At 37.5% G+C, this 18,415-nt stretch overlaps 1 protein-coding gene across 2 annotated transcripts in view; it reads right to left on the reverse strand.

Annotated features, from left to right (window-relative positions):
- The window catches only part of LOC144037327 (immunoglobulin superfamily DCC subclass member 3), a 30,620-nt gene extending 13,531 nt beyond the window's left edge, over positions 1-17,089 (reverse strand). For both annotated transcript variants that reach the window (XM_077548722.1, XM_077548721.1), the window contains exons 1-6: positions 16,790-17,089; positions 7,447-7,752; positions 4,427-4,571; positions 3,917-4,047; positions 2,678-2,815; positions 2,440-2,598 (exon numbers count right to left, since the gene is read on the reverse strand). In XM_077548722.1, the coding sequence (XP_077404848.1) occupies positions 2,440-2,598; positions 2,678-2,815; positions 3,917-4,047; positions 4,427-4,571; positions 7,447-7,752; positions 16,790-16,838 (928 nt within the window). In that variant the 5' untranslated portion in view covers positions 16,839-17,089. The remainder of the gene's footprint in view (positions 1-2,439; positions 2,599-2,677; positions 2,816-3,916; positions 4,048-4,426; positions 4,572-7,446; positions 7,753-16,789) is intronic.
- Positions 17,090-18,415: the final 1,326 nt, after the last annotated feature.

Genomic DNA, 18,415 nt, shown 5'->3' on the forward strand with positions numbered 1-18,415 from the left:
GGAATCAGTGAGTGATTTGTACCTGTTTCCCATTCATTTAAATGGTTAAACAATGTTTGATTGCACATATACCAGTTAAAGTTTCTTCATCACTGATAAGTCTGACAGTGTTTATCATAATTGGGCAATTAATTGTGTAAATAACGCATATTTAAAATCATGGTATGCTTTCACATACTTAATCCTTTCTCATCTCTTGCCAGCCAATTTTAACTTTGAAGATATTGTAGAGAAAGTACTTTAGATCTGAGCAACTGCTAATGAGCTGGCTGCCGGGCAGCCAATTAAAACACATCTAATGACATTGATAAATATGAGTTGGCTCAGGCTATGGACATCTGCGGGGTGATGGATGAGTACGCATCATCAGTAGCCCTTCAACAATTATGTGTTGGTGTGTGTATGTGGTGGGGAGGGGCGGAGGTGTTTGGGGTCTCATGCTCAGAGTCAGGGGCAAAGGTGAGAAAAAAGGGTGGAGCTTTGCTATTGACCCTCTTCTTCCCTTTCACTCGCTGTCGCTGCAAATTAACATGGCCAAGTACACACACGCGTGCACATACACTGGCCGCGGATGCTCCAGTCAATTAACAATGGAGGCTGTTGTTGGCGGATGAGGATGGGAATGATGACGTTCAACAATTTCATGTGGGTATACATATGTGTATACTATACTGGTTAAAGCACTCTTGTTTTTATTTCATTTTCTATCTATCTATCTATCTATCTATCTATCTATCTATCTATCTATCTATCTATCTATCTATCTATCTATCTATCTATCTATCTATCTATCTATCTATCAAATGTGTGTACAGAGGTTTAAAGGGATAATTGACTCAATTTAGACATTTTCAGCAGTAAAAAGTTTTGTCCAGAATCAATTTGATAGCTTCATTATTTTTCATGTACAATCAATACCATTAAAAACACATATTTCCACTTGCTTTTGACTGAAGATGACATCACCCGTGCTGAAGACATAGGTAACGACCAATCTCGGCTCACCTGTTTTCTGGGTTTGGTCAGCAAACTCAGCCATGATTGGACATTACCTGTTTCCTGAGCACCAGTAAAGTCATCTTCAGTCGACAGAAAACGGCTAAATTAGTTTTTAAATGTGTTAATTCATGATAAATAATGAGGTTATCACATTAATTATCAACAAAATATTACCTTCTTGTTGTTGAAAAATTCTCAATGAGTCAAGTATCCCTTTAAGTGTAAATGCCTGTCATGGCAGGTGAGAAAACACATTGGCAATAACTTGATCCAACTCAAACATTATTTCCATAATTCACAATCGCTTGAAAGAGAACAGCAGTAATATATCAGTTTTCTTAAGCAATGACTTATTTCATTGATATGAATGATCATGAATTGTTGTCACACTTATGTATCATGAAATAGAGTACATTAATTTAACACACCACAAAATCCCGTGTATAACACGCACCCCAGTATAGTAACAACAACAACGGACAAAACATCCTTAAAAAGCCCTTCTCTGTCTTTACTGTGCATAATATCTGCTGCTTCTGATTTCTGAGTAATTCTGGACTGCTGAGTTTCTTTGAATTGGCTCTAGTTTTAGAGGTATATATATATATATATATATATATATATGCTACAATTATTTGATTTGTTTGAGGATATAGAATACTTATGTGAAACAAGCTTGATGTTTAATCCTAACATTGCCCAATTCTCTAAAATTACATGAAAAATGATTGGCATATATCACTCACAGAAATATTTGAAGCCTAACTTAAGATTTATGTAATTTTTTTACATAACAAATTCCCATTTACTTTTTTATTTTATAGATAATTTTAACAAAAACCTACCAAATAAACCAACCAAATATTCATTAGTCTAATAATGCCTAAATGCATAATCCTCAGGTTTATGTATTTAGTATTAATAAAGTATAAATACTCTAAATTCATAATAATGAGAGCATTTATTTAAATACGTCAAGTACATTGTTTGAATTGCATAATAATCAGGGTACCATGAATATGTATCATAAGTTTTATTTGGTAGGTTTGTGGTAAAATTATCTAAAAAAGAAAGAAAAAGGAATTTGTTATGTAAAAAAATTACATAAATCTTAAAAGTTAGGCATAAATATTTCTGTGAGTGATAGAAGGCTCGCTGTGATTGTCATCTTTCACAATATTGTCTAAAAAATGAAAGAATACAGTATGGAAATGCTTGGAAACACAGATACAGCCTCAAAGTTGTAGCATAAAGAGAATACCATTGTCAGAATTTGTGTATTTTTAGCACTTTTGTTAAACAAAAACATGGAATATCTCAAAACTTGAGCTAATTCGCAAAATCCAATACTGTATTTTTATTTTTTTTTAACTTCTTGGATTAGATCAGAGTTCATTTACAGTATATTTAGAGTACAGTCAATGGTAAAATTGCACTGACCTTGTACCACAAGTCTGCCAAATGCGGTACGTCTCATTCTGGTGCCCGGCCGGTTGGCAGCGCACACGTACACACCAGAGTGCTGTAGCGAAACATCTGAGATCATCAGGTTCCCCGTTCCAAGAACCTGGATACCTTCCACTCCGATGGAGCGGCCGTCTGATGGAGTGAAAAAAAAATTCACATCAACTCCCAGGCTTCAAAATTCCTGCTAGATTTCAGTGTACTATCGTGTTACCTAGTCTGCTCCAGGAAACGATTGGCTTTGGGTTTCCTGTGGCAATACATTCTAAAATGGCGGTCTGATGGACGGTGATGGTTAGATTCTGGGGTCCTGAAAGGATGACTGGCTCCTTGTAGGTTCTTGAGGCTCCACCTAAAAATGAGAAAATGAGTGATATTTAGATAATTGAGTGATATTAATATAATTATTAATATAATTTTAGACTAGCAAGAAACTCTCTCTCTCTCTCTCTCTCTCTCTCTCTCTCTCTCTCTCTCTCTCTCCTCTCTCTCTCTCTCTCTCTCTCTCTCTCTCTCTCTCTCTCTCTCTCTCTCTCTCTCTCTCTCTCTCTCTCTCTCTCTCTCTCTCTCTCTCTCTCTCTCTCTCTCTCTCTCTCTCTATATATATATATATATATATATATTTGAGTTGTCAAACCAATACATTTTTTAATCACATTATTCACATCTTATAATTTTGATAAGTCATGATTAACCGCTGAATTGTCTGCACACTCTCATCTTCCTCTTTTGCAACAGTTAATTACTTGTACTTAACACTCTAAAAACAGTTGGGTAAAAAATAACCCAACTATGGTTCAACAATGGACCGATCCTCTATTTGACCCAACTTTGAGTCAAGAAATGGGTCTTTTTGTGTAAAACAACTCATAAATATTGGTCAGATCCATTACTTGGGTCAAAAAGTTGGGTCATTTTGTATAAAAAAACCCAGAAAATTGGGTCAAATTGACCCATAAAGTGGCTAGGTAAATTTTTGATCCATAATTGGGTTACTTTTGACCCAACTATTTTTAGAGTCTAAAAGTAATTTATAAGTAATTAACTGATTAACATCACAACAATTAATTACTTGTAATTTTCAAGTAATTAACTGATTAGAAAAAGAGGAAGATGAGTGTGCAGTTGATCATAAAATGTTGAAGACGTCCTCATAAGATTAAATGTCGAAAGAATTAACACATATCAGGTGTTCTTCAAATTTGCCAGGCAAAAAAAAAGCCTTTTTAATTCAGCAATTAATTGTGATTAATCAAAATTCTGAGATGTGATTAATCTGATTAAAAATGTAATTGTTTTATATATATATATATATATATATATATATATATATATATATATATATATATATATATATATATATATATATATATATATATATATATATATAAATAAGGGATTTAAAATGCTTTCATTATTTTCCATGTGCACTTGTACATGTGCATCCACCTACCAGTGACGTTAAGAATGGCCTCATGACTATACCGAGTGTTTGCAATGTTGGTAGCAACACAGCGGAACACCCCGACATCGGCCTGTCTCACACCTGTCACCTGAAGGATCCCCATTGGTAGAAGAGTGTACCTGGATGTGGAAAGAGTGGGAAGTCAGGGTGCAGTTGGGCTATAAGCCAAACCAGATCATTGCAATCAGTATAATTTTACATTCATCCTTATTAAAGTTTTATAAATGCTTTTTAATTGTCTGTCATCTCTATTTAATTATATTAGAATGATAAATACTGTTTACAAAACAGCGATCTCTCTCTCTAGCTCGCCTGCATCACTATTTTGTTCTTTTTTTAAATTATGACATGCCATACACATGATGTACACTGTTACTTTATTTTTGGTCAAATATACCATGTCAATGCACAAGTAATTCATTTAAATTTTTATTTTCATTTTATTTATATTCATTTATTTCATATTTTATATTTATATTGTCGATGCACATGCTTTACCTGCTGTCACTGGTGCTCAGGGGTACTCTGTCTTTCTCCCAGGTAATGTTAGCCTCAGGTATTCCATTGATCTGACACTGGAAGCGTGCGACCCCTCCCTCATCAACTGCCATGGACATTGGGTGGGTGTGGAACTTAGGAAGTGCTGAAAAGGGAAGACAAAGATCAACATACATGGGAAATTTATTCACGTTGTTTTGTGAAGTCTTCTGGTAGAAAGTGACTGTAGTTGTCAAACTGCTATGATATCCATCCATTTTCTTGACCGCTTTTCCGCACAAGGGTCGCGGGGGTGCTGGAGCCTATCCCAGCTGGCTTCGGGCAGTAGGCAGGGTACACCCTGAACTGGTTGCCAGCCAATCACAGGGCACACAGAGACAAACAACCATACTCACAATCACACCTATGAACAATTTGGAGTGTTCGATTAACCTGCCATGCATGTCTTTGGAATGTGGGAGGAAACCGGAATACCCGGTGAAAACCCACGCAAGCACGGGGAGAACATGCAAACTCCACCCAGGAAGGCCGAAGCCCGGACTCGATCTCGCGTCCTCAGCACTGGGAGGCGGACGTGCTAACCAGTCAGCCACCGTGCTGCCCACTGCTATGATATCTTTCTTACAAATTATGTAAACTTTAAATAAGTGCGATGCAGTGACTGTTCTTGTTCACTACTAGTTGAGCTCTATAATTGCCAAAATAGTGTTGCTAATTTGTAGACTCCCATAAAGGTTTTTTCATGACTTGATGGCCATAATCGATACGAGTGTACGGACGGTAGCAAATTAGAAAATATCACCATGGCGACTCATTGCATTGAGGTAAGACGAGATAGCTATAACTCTCCTAGATTACCCATAAACCCGTTTTTATTGGTGTGACCCAAGTGGTGGTCAGTGGGGGTAGGGATAACAAGGTTGAATACTGTTTGTGTTCAATAAAGGAACAGTGCTTAAAAATGTTAGTGCAAACGGTAATTAATGAGTGTTAGCCAGAATGAAAAGCTAGCATTGTTGCCTTTCCTTGCAGTTCTTTAAAGGACCAGTGTGGTGCTTATATTGCCAGGTATGATGCAGATGTGTGATATGTTATGTGTTATGTGCTATGTATCATCTATTAGACCAAATAATGTTTTGACAAAGATAAATGCAACACCTGCTTCACCAGTGGTCAAAGCGTATGAATATCAAAAAGCCACAGGTTATATAACCAACATTAGCACCTTTATAATTAAATCACTTGCCTCAACATATAATACATAAAGAAGCCATTAACATATTCACATTGAAGTATTTATTGGGGGGGGGGGGGGTCGGGGGGGGGGGGGTGTTATTGTAGAAAATACTACACTAAAAAAAGTTGGGTCAAAAATAACACAAATTAGGTCAAAAAGGGACCGACCCAACTTTTTGGGTTATTCAATTAACCCGAAAAGTTGGGTCAACACACAAAACAACCCATATTATATGAGTTGGATTGTGGGTTTTTCATTCAATTTGACCGACACAACTTTTTGAGCTATTTAACCCAAAAAGTTGGGTTAATTTTTTTAACCAATTCAGCTCAGCTATTCAATCAATCCCAAAAATTGTATTTAATTAATAACCAACGAACAACCCAATTTTTTGTCCCCACTTTTTGGATTAAAGAATTCAATTTTTTTTTTTGGGGGGGGGGGATTTAATAACTCAAAAAGTTTGGTTGGTTCATTTTTTTTTACCCAATTCAATTTGTTTATTCAACTAACCCAAATAGTTGGGCTTAATTAATAACCCATAAAGCAATCCAAATTTTTGGACCAAACGTTTTGAGTTCTTTAACCCAAAAAATTGGGTCGGTTCCTTATTAGTATTATCTTCTTTTACCCAATTCAATTGGGTTACTAAATTAACCCAAACATTTGGGTCTAATAAATAACTTAACTTACAAAATTACCCCCCAAAATAAGGTTGCTTTGTGCGTTAATAATTTAATTTCACTCAACTTTTTGGGTTAAATAACTGAAAAAGTTTGGTCGGTCCATTCTTGACCCAATTTGGGTTATTTTTGACTCAACCATTTTTAGACTGTAGCTAATACTTTTTAAGGCCTTTTCACACTGCACTTAATTTTCTTGATGTGCACCAACAACAGCATCCTGGTGACAGTTTGACCGTATCTGAAAGTGTTTGTAGGAACCTACTAGGAAGTAATAGGGAGGCTTTTCCACCGGTTGGTTTATTGCTGTTAGCACTCTGAAATCACTCTGCCAGCCCCTCTCCTATTGGACGTTGCTTTTGAGATCACCATGATGTTGGTGTTGATTGACTAAAATACTAACTTTATAAGGGTACTTTCTAGTTATTTGTATCATTATATTTTGACATACTACGAATAAAATATATATATTTTTAAATCAATACAGTACCATCTTTATCTTTCTTTACTGATTCCTTGATTCTACTGCCATATAGTCAGGCAAGAGGCATCTATGTCAACACAGTTTTTAATATGGTTCCTTCCCTATCCAGGCCCTAGTTACACAGCAAATTACATAGAGTAAATTTTACTCTATTTAGAGTGGGCTCGAATAGACTCCGTTTTAGAATAAAATTTATAATTGGAAGAGAGTAAAATAAATGATTGGGGGAAAAAAAACTACTCAAGGGTTGAGGAATTAACTCACGACCTGCAGCTTGGGAGACTGCCACGCTACCATCTGAGCCATTTGCCACTCCTACTGTTTGCTTAAATCCAAAAGACTAAACACATTTTTGATCTCTTGGAGTTAAGAAGATTCCAGCTAACATGAGCAACACACTAACACACAGCAGGAGCTGCGTGGCTCAGGGAGTAGATTAGCTGTCTCCCAAACTGAAGGTCGCGAGTTCGTTCCGCAACCCTTGAGTGACTTTTATATATTTTACTCTCTTCCGACTGTAAATATTACTCTAAACTGAGTCTATCTGGTCCCACTCTAAATGGAGACAACTGAATTTATTTGTATCTTAGACTGTAATCCACTGTTATACACTTACATGCCAACAGGACTTTGGCCTTGCGGCTGACCAGCATGCCATATCGATTCTGAGCGGCGCAGTCGTACTCTCCCATATCGGCATCACTGCCATCTTTGCGTTTCTGGAAGCTGTGGATCAACAGGGTTCCATTTGCCAGCAACTGAACTCGGGGATTGGTGGTCACAGGCACCCCATTTTTACGCCAGGTAATTTGGATGGGCTCCTCGCCCTGCACGCTGCAGTCCAACATGAGCGGGCGATCCCTCACTGCAATCACATCTCTGGGCTCATGCAGAAAAGACAGCTCTGAGGCCAAGCAGGCACCTGGGAACGAGAAAGACAGGTCATTAGGGATTTACGTTCCAATTTAGTCATGTGAAGTAAAATTGCAACTTTTCCAATATCTTTTTTTTATTTTTATTAAACAATATAAGCCAAGTCATATCAATGGCACACTTTTGTAATACGCATGGACTTTAGAACATAGTGTTTTTACTGGAAAATAGCACCAGATGTGAATATAACATGTCCTTAGAGAACTTTCAGTGTTGGTTGCCAGAAAAGTTTTTTATATTCATTGATTTGTATAAACGCTGATTCCTCATATTGCACTTTCTTTCAGCTTTGTCATGAGAGGTGCTTTATGCATAAATGTTTGCTAGATAAACAGTCAGTCGGCAGTGACTATTTGACAAAGCAGCATGTCATATCATGGACTGTGCCAAAAAAATAAGTTTATTTTTATGTTGCATATATTGTGAAATGGATGAATGCATAGTGGCCCTATAAAATCAATCCACAACTTTAAAAATTAATCCATACGCCAAGGTTATTATATTTTTGGAATTTTCATTTTGGGTAGTTTTTTTTTTCTTTTTTTCTCCATTTTGAGTTTTTTATTTTTATTTTATTTAGTTACAGTAGTTTTAATTAGTTTTCAGGGCTTATTTTTTTAGTTTAGTTTTAGTTACAATATTAGTTTTCGTTTAACAAAAAATGTGTATTACTTGTGTGCAATATTTAATAAACACCATGGTAAAAAAAAAAAAGTAACGCATTTCTTATCTAGCGTTGCATTTCGGATAAGTTAAATAAAAAAACAGGCGAGCCGAGCCATTGGAGCCAAAAGTCAAGAATGCAAAATTGTTGCAGAGGAGCGACATCATCTGAAGGTGCTTTTTTATTGGCTGGTTAATATAAAAATAAATATACTTAAAACCACATTTAAAATAAACCCCAGAAACTCATGTATTAAATTAAGTACCTAAGACTAAGGGCATTTTCGCTATAATTGTGGGAATGCTGAAGCAACTTTTTCTAAGTACCACTTTCCACGCCCACTTCCAAATTTTACTTCAAAAATTCATGCATTCCTGGGAATATATCGTCTGATTCCACATTACTTACAGTTTTTGCACAATTTAACATTAAATATCAACTTTTCCTCATTCATTTTCAATGGGACAGTACCAAGTACTTTCCATGCCCACTTCCACATACAACTGATCATGATTGCCAGGTGTCTGATATTTCTCAGTGGGGCAGTTGGTGTGTTGTCCAGTAACCAGGAGGTTGCAGGTTCAAATCCTACCTCCAACTGTACATTGCAAATATATCCATGGCCATTATGCCAAGTTATATACATGTATACCAACTAACTGCTATATCAAGAAATGCATTATTTCACTGAAATGATTTCCGCATCAGATGACACTTTTTAAAATATATACGCCATTAGCCATGAATTTAAACAAGTCAAGTTAAGTCAGTGCTTAAAGCAATTGCCTCCCACCACAGAGAACTTGGGTTCAAACCCCGCTTGGACCACATTTTAGTACAATTTTTGTTTCAATACCAACTGACATGATATCAGGAAATGAATTATAATTTTTCTGAAATGATTAAATCCCACCTTAGACAGATTGCAATACAAGTTTTCTTTTTATTCGTTTGCCATTTAACTACACTTAAAAACAATTGTAATTTGTACATAATTTATCTTTCAATTTACTTCATAAGCACATGCATTCAAATCTTTTTCATCTTATTAAGCTAATAGCATTCTGCTTTTCAGCATTCCCACGCAATTTCTACAGAAATTGCACTTTGTCTAGTTATAGTAAATTTTAGTTAGTCCTGTGAACATAAAACGTACTAGTTAGTTTTCGCTTTTTTAAAAAGCATTTTCATTTTTATTTTATTTCGTTAATGAAAATGTTTTTATTTTATTTTAGTTTAGTTTTAGTTATTTCGTTTGTTAACTAAAATAACCTTGCCTCACCCACAGCCCCTTGCAGTACCCTAGATCATGCTAAGTAAGGAATGACAGTTTGAACGTCCAACTCCTGCTATCTAACTATAGTTTGCTCGCGCGACACCATCAAAGCTATTCAACGTTTTTGCCCAATTACTCTTTGATTAATGAATGAGATTGAATGAGATTTCAAATAAAATCTAGAGGAGCTATCTTTCAGTGAGCCATACAAATTTTACATTCACACAGGATTTATGGAGGAACGCAATCTAAAACTGTAGGACGTTAATGATTGTAGAGAAGGCAGCATAAAGGCATACCCAAAACAACTGCACTGGGCACTTCTCCTTTGATCGATGATTTGCTGCATCTATCAATTTTACGAAGGCGAGCGACAATAGAGGCTGAATGCCACTGAGCCATCCATGCAGAGAGGGCAACAACAACGCCTAAAACTGAGGGGGAGAACACTGGCAAGGGTTGCAGGGGTCAAGTTTAGGAGAACGTCTATACAACAGAGGGCCTTCTGCGACAATGGTGATGTGACTATGGTTATTTGCACCCAACCCCCAGTAACCTCTGTAAAACTTTGTCAACTACTACGCACCCAAAGGGCACCATCTGCCCCTTCTTATGCATCCCCTCCACCCCGCCCATCTTTTTCCATCCTTTCAGATCTATCTCAGAGGTGACTTTCCCATGCCACCAGATCTCCTCCTTCGCACCCGCGTGCCCTCTCCTCCGTGACCTTGGGGACAGCAGCTATAGTCTTCTCCACCATTTTCTCTCAGCTTTAACGTGTTAATGACCTCATATGCAAAACACCACCAGGGCCTCAGAATGGCCGCCGTCGCCTTCCCAGCTGCGAAGCTGGAACAATCGCAGTCTGCTCTTGAACCTGCACAATGCCCGATCAAGGTCATGACGAAGCCTTGAATCTGTCCTTCCAAATGCACCCGCTTTCATTGTTGTCCAGACAGCATCAGCTCTCAAATCCAAAACAAAGGAGCTTGACGTTGAACTTGACTTTGGATTGGTTTCAGTCGTCTGGTATTTAATAGGGTGAACATTCTAGTTGGTGCAACTGTTGTTGTTGTTTTTTTCATTTCAGGATTTGAGACTCAAGAGTTCGTAAACTACCTGCAATTGTATCCAACCTTTCAGACACCACGAAAGACAGAAAACTCTTCATCAAAATCAGTTTCTGATGTTTGATCATCATAGAAAGTATTATGGTTACTCTAGATCAGAATTATTCAGTGCAACCCACATTAAACAGGTAAACAAAAAACACTAGACATTGTAATGATGACCAGGTATTTTTCTGATATTTAAACAAGACGAGAAAATAATGGTTTCACCAATAGTTTCGGAAAGGCCCATGAAATTTGGATGGGCAACTCAATAGCAAATATTGCTATTGCTATGAAAACACAAAGTAAAAGGTAAGTCAACAAACAGATTAATTTTCTCATTTGACATTAATTTAATATCCCCCCTGAACAGATATGTTTCTTTCTCAACTGACCTGTGTAGGCAGGCAAAATCAAATCTGAGCCAGCTGTAGGGACACATACTGTGATCTATAAGTTAAATGTTGTCAAATTTGTTTCTAGCCATGTATGGTCATGCATGTTCCTAAACCATTAAAGGAAAAGTAAACCGATAAATATTATTTACAAAATTATGTTCTATGTCCCTTCACTACTCTAAACACAGTATTCTGATTATTATTGCGTTTGTGTAATATGAAGTAAGCAGCTAAATTCCCCTTGTTTTTAATTTATCTCAAGAGGCAGCCATTTTGTCACTAGCCGTCAACTGAAAATGACATCACAGTTGCTCAATTGCTCAGGTAACGACCATTGGCCTTACTGTGCCAGATTGTGTGAGTAACTGTGGTCTGTTCTAAAAATAGCTCACCAATGATGGGACACTGATTTGCTAAGAAGTAAACGGAGTAGAATGTCATAATTTTTTTAAACTTACCATGGTACACGTTTCTTAAATGTAATACATTGTGTTAAATGAAAAAAAGAGCTGTTTTTATTTGCTTAAAATTGACAAAAATAGCAGCATAAATCTCCCAAATAAAAATCCGTAGAGTGAATCGGCAATAAGTGAACCACAAAATAGTGAGGGAACACTGTATTTTGGGGGGGATTGACTTCCCCTTTAAAGAACAGTTAGGTGCTTACAGAACTGTAGCGCTCCCCCATAGGTTGGCCATCCTGCTTGAGATCTGCGTCATTGCTTTGACTAATGTGTCACATCACGACACGAGCATCTGCCCCCTCCTTCTAATGAGAAATCTCCCATGGAGCAGATGTAGCAGGATCGTGGGTCTACCGGTCAGCTGTTCCCGAATGAGCTGACATGGGCCAAAACACCCCCCACCCAGCTGATCTTCCCATCCCTCTGTGTTGGTAATGAAATTCAGAGCTCCCAAGGGGTGACATGCATTGCATTTTGTGGCTTATCGAGCACATGGCGTTGCAACCTAGGAGGTTGAAAGGGCATACAATGATATTTGGTGCAGGGTATAGTAGTGATGCTTATATCAACAAGGTTAGGAAAGGCAAGAATTCCCTAAAAAAATATATAATAAACCTTACTCTTTAATGTTATCCAACACTAATCGTCTGTTGGAGACAAAGAGACAAGGATAAGTTGTGATGTGACTTGAACTGGCATCATTATTTTTGTAAAGGCACAACGTTTAACAATAAAATGTAAATTATTCACAATACAGGGCTGGACTGAAAGTTGTACATAATGCCGCCCCTTCACCGTTTAAAAAATTTAAAGTCCATCTTAATGAGTCATTTGCCTGACAACAAAATGTATTTGGCAATGGGTATTTTACATTAATGGGGGATTTACTAGGATATTATGATGCATTGATTGTAAAGAAGAACCAAGTACGATGACAACAAAGATTTGTGCCGTTGCGCATTAGCATTGATTGTTGCTTTGTTTTCTTTCCCAACTGAAGCTTCAAATGAGTATTGGGCATTGAGTGAGTGCACAGCATTGAGATTGGGCCATTTTCAATATGAGGGGAAGGATTAATAATGAGATTTTATTAAGGGAGGGGGTTGTCCAGCAACCCCCATACTAGCACCCTGTGTCTGTAACCTCGAGCCCCTCAGGGGTCATGAGAGTCAGAAGTGAGGAGGATGGATGTATAGAATGGGGGAGGTTGTACGTGTCCAGCCAAAAGTACTCCCTGAGCCCTTTCTGCTATTGTTTGGTCGACTGCTACCCGTGAACTTCACACATGTGTCCACCACTACAAACAAAAACAAAACAAAAACCGAATTGAGTTGAGACCTGACAATAAGTTCGGCATGCTCACATTTGTGCCGAGTCTTGATGGTCAACTTTTCGTCGGACTATTGCCAAATCCTGAAGAGTATATCAAAGTTTCAGTTTCTTATCAGGACAATTTTTCCAGACAAGTCAACATTCAAATACCTGACAGATTTTTACCAAATCAGGTGCTTAATGTTTGTCTGTCTTGCTATCCATTACATCTTCCTTTGAGAACTCTGTTAAGGGCGCAGTCTAAAAAAGAAGTGGATGGATGAATAGGCATGAAATCCATCACCTCAGGGCTTCTCTTTTTATTCACTTGAAGGGAGTTAAAGTGTTGTTGCTGCGAGGCTCTTACCACTGTGTTATGCAAACATGGTTAAAGCTTTTGTCACTGCTGTGGAGGGGGTCTGTCATGGATCTTTTCGACAGTCCCATTAATAAGCAGATGTGCCAAATCCAGGTCCAAAAAGTAAAAATCCTGCCACAGTTTGGCTTTAGCCCCCCAAGTGCTAGCTAGCGAGCTCCCTAGCTAACTCCCCCGGGTGCTTGGTTATCTGCTAGCACAAGGGGCTAAAGCCAAACTGTGGCAGTTTTTTTTTTTGCTTTCTGGATTTGGCACCTCTGTTCATAAGTATTTAATTGGTGGCCAAGTTCTGGAAAAGTCATTTAACGCTAAGATTTACTATTAGCATTAAATAGCAGTTCGACTTTACCTACTTTTTTCTTAATGCTATGATCACTTTTAGTGACCTAATAATTCCTGACCAAAAGAAGCAGTAAACCACCCCATCATCATAAAGGAACAATCTCTTGTGAGAATCTGTCAGTTTTAATTAAATTGTTACATGTCAGCTCACAGTAGTGTTAATTTTATCAGCCATTTTAAAATTTTGTCTCAGTTTTAGTCCAGTTTCAATCAGGCTTGTTAGTTTTTAACAAAGTTAGTCAGCCTCATCCCGTTTTTATTTAGTTTATTTTTAGTCAACTATAAATCCACCATTTTAATCTTTATTTTAGTCCAAAACTTAATTTTATACATCAATTTTGAGTCAACAAAACTGTCAGCGGTCTAGTTTTAGTCAGGACAATTATTTTATCCCTGTATATTTTTTGTCAGCAGATAATGTTGACCATTTGAGATCTAAAACTATTTTACATAAAATGTTCTCATCTTTTTGATGAAAAACTAATTCACACACAATTACAATATATCAACCAGTGGCTACTATGGCTCCATGCTATGAGCTAGTAGCTAGTAGCTAGTTAGCAGTCGGATTAACGTTATTGTTGGAACGTTATAGCCGTTGGATTAATGTTACATTAAAACTATAATTTACTTCTTGTTTTTTACCGTTTACCGTACATCCACCTCCTGTTTGTCCCATGCGTTTATGCATGTTGCACTTGCTAGCCGCAGATTTAAAAGGGGGTTATCAGAGACAAGAATAGCAGATTAGCAGAGACAAGATTTGACAAAATCATGTAAATTTTGTTCACAAACTAAAATGTCCATAGATGTTAGTCCAGTTTTTATTAAGTGAAGTACATTTTTTTCTAGTTTTCATTAGTTGATGAAAATGCATACTGATTTAGTCCCAGTTATTATTTATTAATGAGGGTTTTAGTCCGGGGGAAATGTGTTGAAAAAAGATTTTTGTTTAGCTTTTGTTGACGAAATTAACACTAGCTCCGTATCAAATTTGGACACATACAGCTGTCATTAGATACCGTAGACTGCAATTAGGTAACATTGTGATTACTAAAAAACTCAATTGTATCAAAGTTAAAGCCATGTGAGTGAAGGCCACTACAGTGACTGTTGAGCGCATTCATTTACAGATAGAGATGTTAGGATTTAGGGTTTTATGTTGTGACATTGTGTCCCTGCTGTGGATTTAATCAAGGGGTGTTTCTGCTAGTTTACTCTACTGCGCACCCTGTGTGAGGACCCCTTATAGAAGAGAGGAGGAGGTGTCGTGGCGACACGGCCATGGGCAGCTATAGGCAGATTACCTCCACACTCATATGTTTAATAATGTCTCAATCTGAGCACAGACTGGCGGTAGTCTCATGGAGATGAGGGTGTGACAGTCAGGTCAGAAAACACAGAAGAAAAAGGGCAGCCTATTGTGTCCATGGCGACCCCCCTTCACAGGCCCTACCGCTGGCCAGGACGACCCACAACCCTACCCCCTCCTGCACAGGTCAGAGGTTATTGACTTGAACCCTTCATTGTGGTCTGAGTTAAAGACACAACCTCCCACAACGTCTGCACAGCACCCCTCCAGACCATTGATGCAAATTTTTGGGGAGGTTTGGGTGACTGTGTCTGAGGATAACAAAATCAAGATAACCTCAGCATCTTTCTGATATTTGGAAAGTTTAGAGATAAATACATGTAAAGTTAAGCTTCAATGAAACATTTAAACTTTATTTACACTAGCTATCCATAACATAAAGACCACCATCTTATCGTAGCAAAAATATTAATGGTCAGTTTTATTGACACCGTGTACAGCATTATAAGGACAAATCTTTGTAATATTTTAGATACCTCATTTCACTGCATCTGTGTTTTTGTTGACTTTGTTTTGACTAGCTATTGTTTTGTCATTTTTTTCTTGTGTGCCATTTTTCATGACTTAGCTCACTCGTTATTGTTTGCACCTGTTCTCATCAGCCGTTCTCTTGTGTTTACCAATCAGCTCACTCTAGGTGTGCCTCGTTGTCTCATCAGTTTGCTTGCATTTTGTGCCCTGGCTTCTTTTAGTTTTGGTTGGCTTATTGTCTCGGTTGTTGTCAGTCGACAGACAATATTATATGTATATACACTGAATCTGCACTTTACTGCCTTTTTTTGTTGTAAAAAAAATATTAATTTATTTACTTATTTTATTCTATTTATTTTTCTGTCTTATTATGTATTTTAATGTGACTCGCTGCTGCTATTGAGAGATGCAACCAAACTAAATTTCATTGTATTTTATAATGACAATAAAGTATCTTATCTTATCTTATGTTTTGCTAAGTCATGTCTTGTTTCCTATTGTGGACTTTTTAAAGGGATAATTTTTTGATACTGCTGTATAAATCATTAAATAGCAGTAGCTGGCGTGGATACATTGGGTTTTACTTTACTTTATAAATCCCATTCACTTAAATATGTAACTCACTATCTTTCACTTGATCTTGTTGGATGGATGGCAAAGAGTAATCATGACCTAAGATCCAGCTGAATATCCAAGCTCAATGGAAACTTAGTTTTAGTTGCATTAAAGAGTTTTGTTAGATTCAGTATTAAGATGAACACATCCCGTTTAAAAAAAATAAAAATGATTTTGACACTTAAACCCATTTTAAAGCACTCCAAAAAAATAATTTGAGTACATTTTTCAAAATGTTCCTGATCATATCAATGATTAACAGGAATTGGTTAATTTTCTTTTGTTAAAACTAACTTTCAATTTTTCCGAGTTCTACTGCCATGTGACATCAACTTCAACTCAAATGGAAGTTAATAAACATGAATTCTTGCCGTTTAAGGAGTTATTTCAATGTGTGCAATAATGTAGAGGATGAAGAAACTATTGACTAAATCTGCCACGCATTGAAAATGAAATCCATAGATGTGTCAGTATTTCTTGCCGCTATCTGTGTAAGCAAACAAAAAAGGAACAAAAATGCTCAAGTATGACGTACAAGCAAATGAAAACAATTCAACCTCAATATTAGCTATTAATACAAGCATTCTTCAAAGTTAAAGCAGGTTAAAAGGTGAACTATACTTACTCAGACATAACAAAGCTGTCAAGCCAGTGAGCAATATTCTTGGTTTCATTTTGGTTTTCTTCTGCTTTTGTTTCTCAAAACTCTTCAAAATCAAAATAATGGAAAAAGGTAATCCAAACGAAAATGTGTCCTCTTCTGCCTACTCAATGTATTCTTTGGTTAGTAAGCTAAAAATCGCTGTTTCTATTACTAAAGCATTTCTATTCGTTTGAATTCTCGGTCCGGTGACGGGCCCACTAAAGCCTGCTGGTCATGTCCAAAGCCACTCTGAGAATGCTGAAAGGATGACACCTCAGCCTGAATCGGGCTCATTAGTTATTCAACCTTATTGTTGCCGCTGAATGGACAATGATGCAGCGCCTTTCACCGGCTGATGGCAGGTTGGTCTCCTCTGGACCAATCGCAGCCCAGGGGTTCATGGAGGGGTGGTGGCTCAGCCTGGGAGGCATGATTGATATTCGTTTAAACAGAGAGCTACCGGCCACTCACTCTGTTAGCCTACTGCCCGATGGACCAGCTGTGGCCTGAGCTGGACGCTGCACCCGAGTCAGCTGTCAATGAGCCTTTTGATCCAGGGCAGCTTTTATTTAGATTGCAAAAAATTGCTGACCTCGGAAACTGCAAGCTCGCGATGAGCTGAAACTTGAATTTGGGCAAAAGAGTGACTACACCTTGGGAAGCTAAACTAAGTGCAATTTCTGGAGAAATTGCGTGGAAATGCCGAAAGCGAAACGCTAATATAAGCTGAATGCATGTGGAATGCTTGTGAAAATTTATAAAGTACATTGAAAGATAAATTACTTCAAAATTGCTAATTATTAATTGGAGTTGTATGATAAATGAAAAAAAAAAGAGAGAAGTTGAACTGCAACCAGTCTAAGGTGGGATTCAAACCCTCACCTCCTGTTTACTGGTCAAAGCTCCGCTGCACTACCAACTTAACCACAGCAGACTTGCTGTTGTCATTGAAGTGTTGTGCAAAATGGTATAGAAGGATGCCTTGCTGTGCCAAAGTGAATGTATCATTGAAAATGAATGGTGTGGAATAGTGGGTTTATCATGTTGGATAACGCTAAAACTGGGTATCTTACGACGATCTTGAGTTGGAACCGTGACCTCTTGGTTACTGGACAATGCACTTTACTAACTTTGTCGTATGTTTAAAAAGTTGTGTTTACATATATCAAATTATTCTCTTCAGCAAAATTTCTGTAAACACAGCCTGTCTGTCAGAATTAATTCATAGAAATAATACTTAAAGGGGAAGTCAACCTTAAACACTTCTTCACATTAATGTTATATGTGACCTCACTTGCCTAAACATGACATTCTGATTAATATTACATTTGTGGAATACGAGCAAAATCCAACCATTTTTATCCATCTCAGGGGGCGACCATTTTGCCACTTGCTGTCGACTGAAGATGACATCGCAGTCGCTCAGGGATCAGGCAACGACTAATCACAGCTCACCTGTTTTCGGAAGCTGAGCTGTAGTTATTATCTGGGACTGTGGTGTCATTTTGACTTGACAGCAAGTGGCAAAATGGCCGCCCCCTGAGATAGATAAAAACTGCTGGATTTTCCTGCTTAACTCATATTCCACTAATGCAATCTTTACCAGAA

Source organism: Vanacampus margaritifer, chromosome 17 (genome assembly GCF_051991255.1).
Source record: "Vanacampus margaritifer isolate UIUO_Vmar chromosome 17, RoL_Vmar_1.0, whole genome shotgun sequence".
NCBI classification, from domain to species: Eukaryota; Metazoa; Chordata; class Actinopteri; order Syngnathiformes; family Syngnathidae; genus Vanacampus; species Vanacampus margaritifer.